Raw genomic sequence first — 12,649 nt, forward strand, 5'->3', positions numbered from 1 at the left:
ACACGCTTTTCCTTACTTTCAAGATAACATTGAAGTAAGGGAGGCTAACTTCGAAGTCCATTCCTGGGAATGGAGTAGTAGCTGACTTCGACCTGTAACTTCAAAGTTCATGTGTGTAGATGCTCCGCACTCCTTACTTCAAAGTAAGGAGTCCTCCAAGGAAGGCCCCCCACAGAGGATAGAGACAGTCTGGCCAGCCCAGGCAGAGCTCTATGGTCCCTGCTGACTGCCTTTAGGAATCGGCTCACTGGCAACCCCAGGCAGGAAGCTGAGAGTGTGCCACAAGCAGGGGCAGCACGAGCTCTGCCCTGGACTGCCATGCGACCCCATGCCTTCATCATTTCCTGTCTCTTTTTCTTCGAAGTAGGGAGTATTTGTGTGTGGACGTCAGTGTGTGGATGTTTAACTTCAAAGTAGGGGAAAGCCTACTTTGAAGTAAGGGAGTGTGCATTTTGTGTGTGGATGCTCTACTTCGAAGTTATTTTGTAGTGTAGACGCAGCCCATATGTTTAATCAGACTATATTGTCTGCCTGTATTTGAGATCTTTGGTAAAAAATGCTTCAAGTGGAAGGTGGAGGTGTTTTTCTTTTGCTTTAAAATGTTCCGTAAATTTATGCCAGAATACTTGTGGATGGTGTGTGTGATAACCACAGGTGAGTAAATTTGTTGTATGTGGGTTCTGTGTAAAAGAATTCCTGTCCTCAAGATGACTGATCAGCCAGTCAGGACTGTTTGGATGACATTTTGCATTTTTCTTGATTTCATAGCTCAGTGCCTCACCACTGTCTATCCTGTGAGGGGTATGGATTATTGCGAAGCTTAGAAACTCCATCTAGATGCTGTTGTTTGTATTAATCTTTCAAATTTATCATAAACTTCAGGTGATTGTTTTTGCCTTTGGTCTTTTAATTACTTCTCACTGCAGGCAGAATAAAATTAATAAACTAGCATATCAGGCTACTAATAATATTGCTTTGTGGGTGGTTTTGTCTTAAATAAGAAGTTACTTCCTCACAGCTAGTCTTCTACAGCTATTTGCTCCTGCAGAGAAGTGATAGTGCTAAATGAATGCAATTATTAGAGCAATGCAAATTCTGCTGTTCCAGCCTGGCAGGATGGAATGTGGATTCTCCTCCACAGTTTTGCTTTGAGGTTCAGGTTCAAAAAACTCCCAAACTCAATCGGGTGAACCTCAGAACCAGTGAGTTTTGGTGTGAAAGCATGAACATTTTTGCAGAAAGCAAGAGCATTGAAGGGTGGCCCAGGTGATGGTCTGTGTTTGCCTAAAACTTACCTGTCTCTGGTTTGCTGAAACTCAGTACAGTTTTTCTCAAAAGATTTGTTGTTGAATCTTAGTAAGCCTGAGCTTGGATTTCACATTTGCAATGAATCCTGAAACCAGGTGAATTTCATTAGGGAAAGTTGTACACTGTTCATCAATAGTCAAATTCACCCCTGTACTCAGAACAAGCCTACACAAGAGGAGACAGTTGACCTAGGATACATAACTCCAGCTATGAGAATAATGTAGCTGAAGCTGACATACCTTAGGGTGAGTTTTCCTGCCATCTCCACTGAGGGAGGTCAGTGGGAAAAACTGTCCCATCTACTTCCCTTACTACCTGCAACTGTGAGGAGTACTAGTTTTGGTGAAGATGCCCTGAATGTTCAATTTAGCGTGTCCCTCCACAAGGCATGGGATGCCAGGGAATGCGGCAGCCCCTCAGTTGTGGAGCTCACTAGCAACAGGGGCTGCCACCATGGGGTGGCACAAAATGGGGCAGCTGCCCCCCAGAGGAGCTCTTCTATAGCAGGAGCTGCTGCCCTGAGGTTCAGGGTGCTGGCGAACAGGGCAGCTGCCCCATGCAGGATCTCCATGTCTGTAGTGGCTGCCACCCCAAGGCATGGGGCACTGGGGAACTTGGCAGCTGCCCTGCAGTGGGCTACGCAGCAGCGGAAGCTGCTGCCCCAAGATACCAGGTGCCAGGGCATAAGAGTCCTACAAAATATGAGACGATGTGCCCATTTTCTTAAAAAATGTGGGATGTCTGCGAGACAGCTTAAATAAGGAACTGTCCTGGTAAAAATGAGATGGGTGGTCACCCTACTCCTATATGCACTGAGTCAAACCCTGGAAGATCAACTTCCAGAGTGTCAATCTCCCTGTAAGTATAGATGTGCCCTAAGGGTCAGCATGCCATCTAAGCACCACTTAAATCCTGTTTTAAGGTCTTAAGTGGTGTGCAGCAGGGGTGGGTGGAGGGAGATGACTGGGCCTCACTGTTTTTATTTCCCTTAAGAGTAAGCAGTGGGGGAAGTCTCTCTTTCTCTCTTTCATTTAGTCCTTCCTTTAGGAACACCGTTATTGATGTCCTATCTCCTGTCTAATCACTGACACTACTTGAAGGTAGCTAATGAGGAGGGGAGACTTCAATAAAAGGGAAGTAGAATTACTGTGAAGAACATGGGAGATGGTGTCTTACAATATCGTACATATTCATGTATTTATTTGATTCTCTGTGTGTTGGTATGTGAATCTGAAGGGGTTAAATCAGGCATGGATTAGCTTGGCCACATAGGCAGAAAGGAGGATAATAAGCTTCAAATAGTGTCTTCACCAGTACTTCAAAGGACAAAACAGGTGCTTGTGAGTGGATAAAAACTGAGCTTATGGGGCACAGAAGGGGGGATGTGCAAAGACATTGAAGTCAATGGAAGGACGCTGATTGGTCTTTGAGTCAAGTCCATGATATATGTGATGAATTGCAAACTTCTGTCATTAACTACTTTTGGATAATAACAGATTCTGCTTGGATTCAATATGTGAATTTTCTGGTAAGATTTATTACAGATAAAGAGGAGAGAAAGCTCCTTTATTTTCCTTGTTGTTTATTGGAATTCAGAATTGGGTAATTGAGCAAGACACAATTGCTTTTCTGTTGCATGTTAACTTGTATTATCTGGTAAAGATTTATCATATGATGAAAACTTTGCACCACATGTAATAAAAAAGAGTCACTGCCTTCTGGAAAAATATCTCGGTAGCATAGCTATAAATGAAATGAGATGAAAGGTTCGTTTTAAGTGATTTTGAAAATACAAGGGCTGTGTCTACACTAGCTCCCGACCTCGAAGGGCGCATGGTAAGTAGGGTGTTGGGAGATTACTAATGAAGTGCTGCGGTGCATACACACCACTTCATTAGGCTAATTCTCCCCTACGGCAACTTTGAAGCGCCAAACTTCAAAATGCCGACTTGCATGTAGCCGCAGCTAACCCAACGGTACTTCGAAGCACCTGTGCTACTTCAAAGTCCCTTTACTCTCTTTACTACAAAATTTTGAGGAGGAAACGGACTTCAAGGTACCCCAGGCACCTCAAAGTACCGGTGGGTTAGCCGCGGCTACACGCAAGCCGGCACTTCAAAGTTTGCCACTTCGAAGTTGCTGCGGGGGAGGATTAGCTTAATGAAGTGCTGCATGTGCACCACAGCACTTCATTAGTAATCTCCCAACAGCCAACTTACAATGCTCCCTTTGAAGTTGGAAGCTAGTGTAGACGCCAAGGTGATGACAAGTGGAAATACTCGCTAGATAAAACAGTAATAAAGTGTCTTTTGATTATCAACTTTTCTGCATCAAGTTAGTGGTTGATATATTTTGGGCTGAAGTCTACATATCCCTATAACTTTACAATATGTGCATAATAGTTTCTGTATATAGCATGCTGCTGTAGTTCTTCAAAGCACTGCGTGAATTAGCCCTCGTATCCCCTCTTCAGGTATCTCTACACAGCAAAGACTATGCCTGAGCTACCATCTTGTGGCATCCTCCTGGGCGTGGTCTGAACTGTTGAACCACTGCGTTGCTTTAATTATCCTGCCTTGGATGGCTTGTCACTAGCAAAGCAGTGTAAATCTGTAGGTTCTGCGCACACACAGCCCCTAGCATTATAAAGTCACTTACCAAAGTTACAGGAATATTCTCCACTGCTGCAAGTAAAATCCATTTCTTACCAGTACAGGTGGGGGCACCAGCTAAGGGGCGGGGGGCACATGACCTTCCTGCATGATTCTCCATGTGACTCCACGCTGCCCTGCCCAAGCCCCCATTCTCTCACTGTCTCCTCCCCATGATCCATGGGGCCGTATGCACAGCTGAGCTTCTGGAAGAGCTGCCGGCGCTCTGCTCCTCTCCTCACACAGCTCTTGTGAGGATGCTTCCTTTGAAGGTTGTGAGAAGCTCAGATATTGCAACAATAAGGGCCAGTTAAGTGCATAAGAGAGAAATACAGTGAGCGCCAATCTCTCAGATAGCCAGGAGCAATGCCAGGAGGGGATTTGGAAAGGAGCATAGCACCCATGATTTGTCTCTGTGCTCACTGGGGAGCAGGGGAAATATGCTTCTTGGTAGCCAGGCTGCTGTATAGCAAACTGTGAGGGTAGCTAAACAGTGGAACAAATTACCTAGAGAGGTTGTGGAATCTCAGTCATTGAAGCTGCTAAGGAAACAACTTGTGCAATTTAACTCTGTGCCTCCTGGGTGACAAGATCCTCATTTTGGGGTTCTTTGATCCACCTACTAACAGCTGTGCAGCGAACAGAATTTAATGATGCTCTGAGGGGAGACGGGTGCTTCCAAGACGACCCTCCAGAATGGAGCTGTCAGTCAAGGATGAGCCAGAATAGCCTCCAGGTGCCTCCCCTTTAGACCTTTTCCTCAACTGAGCGGTGTTCATTCAGCTGTGGAAGACCCAGCACCTGCAATGAGGCATTGGAGATTGCCTGAGTGTGTGAAGTGGAGGAGTCTCTCAGTATTATTTTTCTTCCCTCAGTAAAGAAGCAGCCTAAAATGTCTCATCAAATTGGCATTCCATAGCCACGAGGGAGGGGAGACTTGCCCTTTGGAATAATGAGTAGCCAATTCAGCTGCAGTCCTGCTGAGCTTTTATGAGTCAGCGGCCAACTGATTTTATGCTGGATTAAACCTTTACTTGATGTGATTGGCATGGAAGTGGTGAGGACAAGGGTTACTTTCCATAGCTAATTTCAAATTATTTCAGCTGGGTATGTCAGATAAAATATTCAGTGACTGGCAGGATGCTAGAATTTGGTTTAATTTCAGATTTATTATCTGCCAACACATGCCATTCAATCAGATAAACACAGAATTTGAGCTGTCATCACAGAATTTTATGCATACTTGAAAACAGGACACTTTTTCACATACTGAGAAGAAACTGAACAGGTTTATAAATAGATTATGTACAGTGAGGACACTGGAAAAGTTCCACTAGTTTGAAAGATACTACTCATTTCCAGAGAGATCCCTGGTCTGTAGAACATTACATTACCAGCAGTAAAATCCTGAAAGCTCAGGGAGCATTTGAAGGGTACCAACAGTGTACAGGAAAAAAAAAAAAGGAGCCTATTATAAATATGTTGATTTGATAAATTAAAATAATGTAATGATTGTGACTCTATTTGCATCGTATAACAAACTAGACATGCAGCCCACCTGTGGCTGCAGAGACTACTATAGACTTCTGTGTGCATGACTAAAACTAAGTCACTGATTAGTAAGTGCCTGTGGATGCAGCGCCTTGTTAGAGTGTCTGTTACTGCTTTTAGGCCATGCCCATCACTGTTGTATCCAAGTACCCAGTCCAATAAACCCAGGGCTGAAGATAGACTATGATGGCATAGGACAGCTTGATGATGACTGGGGAAATCAATTTTTATAAGAAATATAAGTTAAGGAAATGAAGTGTAAAGCACTGATCCTGGACACACAGACACACTTAATTTTTCTCATGAGAATAGCCCATTAACTTCAGCAGAACTACTCACATGGACAAAGCAAAGCCCCCATGTAAATATTTGCTGGATGGGGCCCTTTCATCCTAAACCATCCTATCACTGTCCCTTTGGCATGAGCAAGTAGCTACTGTTCAGTAGCTAGTTTCTTCAGGACTGTTTACATTAGGACAAACTGATGATACACATCAAGTATTTGTGTGTGTGTGTGTGTGTGTGTGTGTAATCCTGTTTGTTTACGAGGAATGTGCATGGAGTCCTATGTATCTGAATACAACACGGAAAACACATTTTCCCATCTCCCCACTGAACACAGGGTCAAAGTCATAGGTACTATTCCCCTTTTCCAAAGCCCTCCCTGTCCAGGCATTTTCCTTCCTTCAAAATACCACATTGTGCTTTCCAGTGCTGCCTTTTGTGAAAAAAGAGGCACTCATACTCTACTGACTCCCCCTCCTCCAGCCAACCCCATGCTGGGGGCTGCTGAGGTTCTGGTACTCAGTACCAGCACAAAAAAAAAACCAAACACTTGTGCTTTCCCATCAAACTCTGTGCTCAAGAAGCTCTGACTCTCTGCTTCCTGTCAGATTCCTACTTACAGGTTTCTCAGGACTTTTTGCTGGCTTTTTCCTGTTAACACTCACTCCATACTGAGTGCCCTCCATCAGGGAAACCCCTGCTAATCTACCTAAGTTAGCTCTGATTGGGTCTCTCCATGCAGCCAGCTGCCTTGGTTGCTAGCCACTCTTGTTTCCAGCTGTCTCGCTAATTAACTGGGCTTCATGGTGCTTTCTGCTGAGCCTGAGAGTGGTTTTCACATTGACTTGAATAAGGTCCGTGTTTCTCTTTGATTCAAAGAGTCACTCATGGGCACTCATTTCCCCTGTCCAGCACAACAGCCTTCCAGCAGTTTTTTGGCACTGTCACCCCAGACTAAAGAGTTGTTGCTCAGCAGAGACATATCAAAAGTTGGGCATCTCTGTACTGAGATAGAAGAGTTGTGTCTGAGTATTTAAGAAGCGTCTTTCGCCCTTAAATTCTACCAAGAAAGTGCTTTTCTGAACGGCCAAGATTTTCTAGTAAGGATTACGAGGAGTGTTTTTCTTTTGCGGCGAGGTTGCTTGTTTCTGTATTTTTCTTGCCGTTTTGGCAGTTCTTTGTTGTTCCTGAGCTGCACAATGGCTCTAGCTTCCCAGACTCATTCACCATCAGGGCAAAGGCAATGTGTGCACTCATTAGGGATTCTGCTAGGCTAGGGTAAAGGGAGCTTTACACTCTGGTGAGGTCTCTGTAAGAGACTTGTTAGCACAGAGGCTGAATCTTCATTGCTGTGATCATACCCCGTTTCTGGCTAGCAACACTTGCTTTTGCAGAAATGCCGTCTGGCTGCAGGCTGTGCATGTGTTAGATACCATGTGTTTCTGCTGGTGGTCTTTCGTAGGTGGTCTTTCTGCTGCTGGGACCCTGTGGTGACCATTACAAACATAAGCAAGAGCTGAGTTGAGCCTAGTGCAATTTTTCAGTCTATTTTTTTTGCTCTCTCTGGCTCTCTCTTTAAGGGAAACCTTTTCACATATCACAATCTCCCAGGCAATTTATTTTTTAAAAGGTGGCAGGCACTGCACACATTATGTGTCCTGGTGCCATTTATATGCTTGGCTTCACTAACTGTATGGCATATTAAGTGCTTTATTTACCCTCTGTGCTGTTTGTTCTGTAAACAGCTTTTGTTTCTGTTGCATTTTGGACTATATTGTGTAGAAAGTAGATAGTTTCGTGTAAATTAAAACCACACAAAAGCTTTTCAAGCCATTCTAAAATGCTAAAGAGGTTTGCAGATATGTTTGTCAGGCAAAGACTGAATAAAGAGCTCTTTGCTTAGCCATTTATGCTATGGTACACCTGCTAGCCATCCCTTGTGTGACTCTCTTCCGTCAAGCACAGCATCTAAATACTCAGCTGGAATGCTAGCATACATTTGTATCATGCTCAGGGGTGGTTTGCATAAACAGTAGGCATTTAACAAAGAACACAGGAGTGAACTGCAGTTAAAAATGGTGTCTTGTAAATTTGATGCAGCTCATGCAGTAAACACAAAACACACCGGTTTTCTACTTACCTGGTATAGAAAATGTCCGTTCAAACATTTCTATGCTTTTATTAATTATTATTCTTAGTATTTATTATTACTTAAGTTTCACTGTGAATAATTTTGTTTCTTTACAGATGGATCGTGTCATCTTCTGTGTCTTTTTGGAGGTCGACTACAAGATTTTCAAGAAGAAAATGAGCGAATATTTCCCCACAGGTATGAGCAGTCGTTAGGTGCCTTCTGGCTTCCATACACTGGGCAGTAAAAAGGACAGCAGATGGTATCTTCTTGCAGTGCCGTGACAGAAATTAAAATGTTAACTTTCAAGGTCAAGTACAGATCAAGCCTCCAATCCTACAAGTGTAACCCATCCACCTATGTGTGGTTAACTGTCCCTGGCAGCTGTACCTAAAGCTAAACCACTTCACAGAGGAAGATTAAATGTCCTGTGCACCCGCACCAGCTGGCCTTTTGCTCAAGCTGTAGAGGTGCCTGCATGAAGCTCCAGAGGTCCTGGGTTTGAGCCTGCCTGATGTCAAGTTACACAAGCCCTTATGCATGTGTTTAACTTTTGAATTCAACGGAGCTATTCAGGGTGGCAAAGATCAGAACATGTAGGCCACAAAGGAAATGAAAATCAGGTCCCAGTGACTAATAAGGATCCTAGCTGCTTCTTGGCTACCCAGATAGTGGGAGTGGGAAAAACACTTTTGGCCACAGTGACTATCTGGGCATGTGTCATGAAAATTGTAACCTTTCTGCCTGATCTCTTAATTGTTGTCGACAACATCTGTCACCACTTTATTCAGTTATTGCCATGATCTCTAACTGAGGCCACCATTGAAGACCCCCCTAAGTATTTCAGCTAGCACAGACTTTAGCTGTCCACTCACTGAGCAATATATTATGTCTGGAGCATATTGTATGTGTCCTCCAAACACTGAATTAGCTTCTCATTTATCAGTGTTTTCCTATTAGTAGCCAAGTGTATAGGAGAGTAGATTTGGTCTTGGGAGCTCTGTGTTCTGGTGCTGGCTCAGATATTGAGCAAGCCATGTCCCCTCCTCACAGAGCTTAGATATCAAAACGATATAACCCTTGGGCCCTACACTCAGAGTAGAAAGGGAAGAGAATTTGCTTCCATCTTAATCTGACACAGCCTGACTTTGTGGACTGCCTGAGCATACTGCAAGTTGGAATGATTAAAGTCTGAAAATAGAATCATAGATTCTACATGGCATGCTTCCCTGGTTATCCTTAAAAAAACTAGTCAAAGGAAGAACTGGGTTCTGACTTACCCTACAGCAGCTCTGTAACAGTAGAACTCCATTTGACCTGACACTCCACTTCCTTGCACTTCTGAACACAGTTGTCCATATTGATTTATTTTGCTTTCTGCAATAATAAAAGAGGAGTGTATCTGAGAATTCTAGCCCCCAGTCATGCAGTATGCACACCCTGTCTTCCTTCAGGTGGGGCAGGATGGAATACCATTAGAGTGACAGCCTACCAGACTGTTCTCTGGCTGAAACCAGCACAGCCCAGTGGCCAGAGTCAATTCAACTAACCATGGAGTCAGGCTGGGCTGTGTTAACTCATAAGGGCAAGGTCAGACAGGATTTATGGGATTTGCCTCAACACAGAGCTGATTAGGAATAATAATACTTTATTAAGCTTAGCTACTCCGAGTTACTGCAAATTATTCACAAGGTACACATTAATAAGCCAAATACAACAGGAATGTATACGTGTGGACAAGAGGCTATTTGGCATGCTTATGTCCCTTCTGCCACAGGGAGTTCTGGTCCCGAAGTGCCTCACTTCAGGGCCATGGTGGATGTTGCCCCAGCTGGGGGAAAGTCCGGGGTGCTTCTGAGGCTGAGAGTCCCTGGTCAAAACTCAGCTAGGGGCAGGAGCTTACAGTGATTTTATCCCTCATCTGTTTACTGGGTGTGCGCATACTGGCTCGGTGACACTTCCAACATTCTCACTGGGCTGAAGCCAATGTTGCGCTAGTTATGGGTCTCTCTGGTACCCACATTTAAACGCAGGTGTCAGGGGATAATAGGGCTATCTCATGTTTATGTTTATGGGGTCCAGGATTGTAACAGACTGTAACACAGGGATGGGAACTGTATTGTGCCACAGGAATTAAAGTTCCCACTCCTGCCCTCTGAGGCCTGCAGGCGGCTCTTTAAGGCCTGCCAACAGGTCTGTTGGCATGTTACATGACAGGCTGCCCAGTGGCTGGAGTCAGTAAGATTGCCCTTAGGGTTAGGGTGGTGTGGCCTAGTAGCCAGTGTCAGGAAAGTGGACCATCCCTAGGGGTGAAGGGTGACTGCAGTGGGGCACCCAGGCCTTCCCTCTCCACCAGGTCCCAGCCCAGGGCCCTAATGGACATGACGGTGGTCATCACTCAGTCAGCAGGGAATCTCATCACAACATGCTGACCTTGTCTGGGTAGTAGACATCATTCCCCCTGCTTCTCAGGGCCACTTCCTACCACAGCTCCTGAGGTGGTGATTGCTCTGCCATTGAGACTCCCAGACCCCTGGGCCATTCTTCAAGTCCTCAGGTTCCTGTGATCTGTGGTTAAAAGAGCTCCTGGCCTGGAACCTCTGCTGAGTGTCCTCTCTTCTCAGCAGTCAGCCTAGAATGAGCTGGGCCTGCTCCATTTTATACTGAGCCAGCAAAGGACTCATGTCCAGTGTGATCTGAGTGGTGGGATTTTCACCACCCATTCTGTGGGGTTAACCTTTTTTTTTTTTGCCTAGTGCTGGAATGTTCACCCTGTCACAGCTCAGAGGACACCAATTATAAAACCAAATGAAACAGCCAGTGGAACTAAACACGCTATAAAATACAAGTCTCCTCCCTTGTCATGGAGCTAAGCTCACCCTCAGTATCAACTTGCACAAATAAGTGTCCCTGAAATGATGCCCAGCTACATCTTTGCAGAGGTGTGAAATGCTACCCAATCAGATTGGGAGCCTTTTAAATTATGTTCACCTTGTTGATGTGGAAATGATTACACAAAGTACAAGGGAGTGGAAAATCAAGACTTAGATCTCTTCCCATGTGGTTGGCTACCTTGCCAAAAGTTGATTAAATTACCTTTTTTGTGAGTAGGCTGGTACTGAGATTTTGGGAAACGTGTAAAAGAAAATGTCTATATTTGATGGACATCCATGGCCACTAAATGGCATCTCTTTTGTTGCTCTCAGAAGAGATCTTAAAGGACTGAATGGTTGGGCAAAATGCCCTGCTTTCTCGTCCAGTCAGGATGGAGGCAATGGTAGGACAATGTGCCAAAGCTTGCAATAGTATTACCTATGCCAGATGTGTCCTGTAGATACAATCAAAACTTTATTTTCCAATGATATCAACCCAGCAGCTTTCACCAGCATTAAATTCATTTTAATTTAAAAAAATAATAGCCCTGACTGATGCTTCCATTACCTGAATTATGATTTTTTGAGCTAGCTTCATTCGGCTTTTCCTTCCCTGTGATTTACATAAAAAGACACTGACAATTATTGAGTAGATGCCTTGACTTTAAAGATGCCCCATTTCTCTGGATTACCTGTTTCTCGCGCAATGGATTTGTTAATATGGTTCCATGGCAGGGAGCTTGCTACAGTCACTGCCTCTGGCAATAACTTTCTGACATTTAGATTATATTCTGGAGGGATTCATAAACTATACTGGCTTTTTTATATTCCACATATTCTCAGAGGAAAGAGAAAGACTTTTTTTAAAGTAGCCGTGTTCCTGGTTTGCCAGGAATTTCAACTGAAAGTTCTCTGTCTTATAATTCACCAGAGTACTTCTTTAAACTGAGAGAAAAGTTGTCGAGATTTCAGATGCAAACGTTGTGTCCAGAAATTCTAAAAAATATTTCTTCTTCAACATGTGTGCATCAGGTTACTTAGAAAAGCGAGACATTCATGATTTTATCTAGAGAAATAGGGTTTTTTTTAACTTTAGACTTGCTGCACTAATAAATCCAGACACCCAACTACTTGAGCTAGTCAAGTGATAATGATATGAAGCTAGAGTTACACCTCAGTGCTTTTAAATAAGTGGAATATAGATACAGGGAAATAGTTCCATTACTGGGACATAATATTAAGTATATTTTGCAAATGGAATGCCAGAAAAATTAGTTGAGTAATACTGCTTATTGGAGTGCCAAAAGCCTAATCATTTGTAAAGTGTAACTATCTGTAAGGGGAAAAGGAGACTTCATTGGTAATTTGAATCTATGGCTAATTCATAGCTGAGCCTGGTGAATGAATGTAGTTGTTTGATCCTCATTGTTACAATCTCAGCATTTCTGAATCAGAGTCAGTGTGTCAGGCCCAGATACACAGACCACTGAAGTTAGAGAGAGGTTTACATAGGCTTTGAAAGAGCCCACTCATAATGGTTCATGGTCACTGACACAGAACAATACAGTTTTTTCTGTGAATGTTTTTTTTGCGGTCTGTTTTGTTCTTTTGCCGATAAAACTTCTAAAATGTAAGCAGAAAAAAAAATAGGATGAGCATCGAAAAATGTGCTGTTGGAAGATGTTTCTCTGTGCCTAGAGCACTTGCTTCGTCTTAACTTCAAAGGGAAGAGAAACAGAAAAGGCTTCCTTTTTAAACAACTGTTTCTTTTTATGGAGTAAAACAGCTCTGACATTTTCAATCCAGATGCGCTGTGAAATTCCCTCAGCAGTTCATCCATGAGAATGTAC

At 43.6% G+C, this 12,649-nt stretch overlaps 1 protein-coding gene across 2 annotated transcripts in view; it reads left to right on the forward strand.

The window, feature by feature from the left end:
- MACROD2 (mono-ADP ribosylhydrolase 2) overlaps nt 1–12,649 on the forward strand; it is a 1,465,546-nt gene that overhangs the window by 1,333,118 nt on the left and 119,779 nt on the right. For both annotated transcript variants that reach the window (XM_074989373.1, XM_074989374.1), the window contains exon 9: nt 8,043–8,124. In XM_074989373.1, coding sequence (XP_074845474.1) covers nt 8,043–8,124 — 82 coding nt within the window. The remainder of the gene's footprint in view (nt 1–8,042; nt 8,125–12,649) is intronic.

Source organism: Carettochelys insculpta, chromosome 3, assembly GCF_033958435.1.
Source record: "Carettochelys insculpta isolate YL-2023 chromosome 3, ASM3395843v1, whole genome shotgun sequence".
In the NCBI taxonomy this organism is placed as follows: domain Eukaryota; kingdom Metazoa; phylum Chordata; order Testudines; family Carettochelyidae; genus Carettochelys; species Carettochelys insculpta.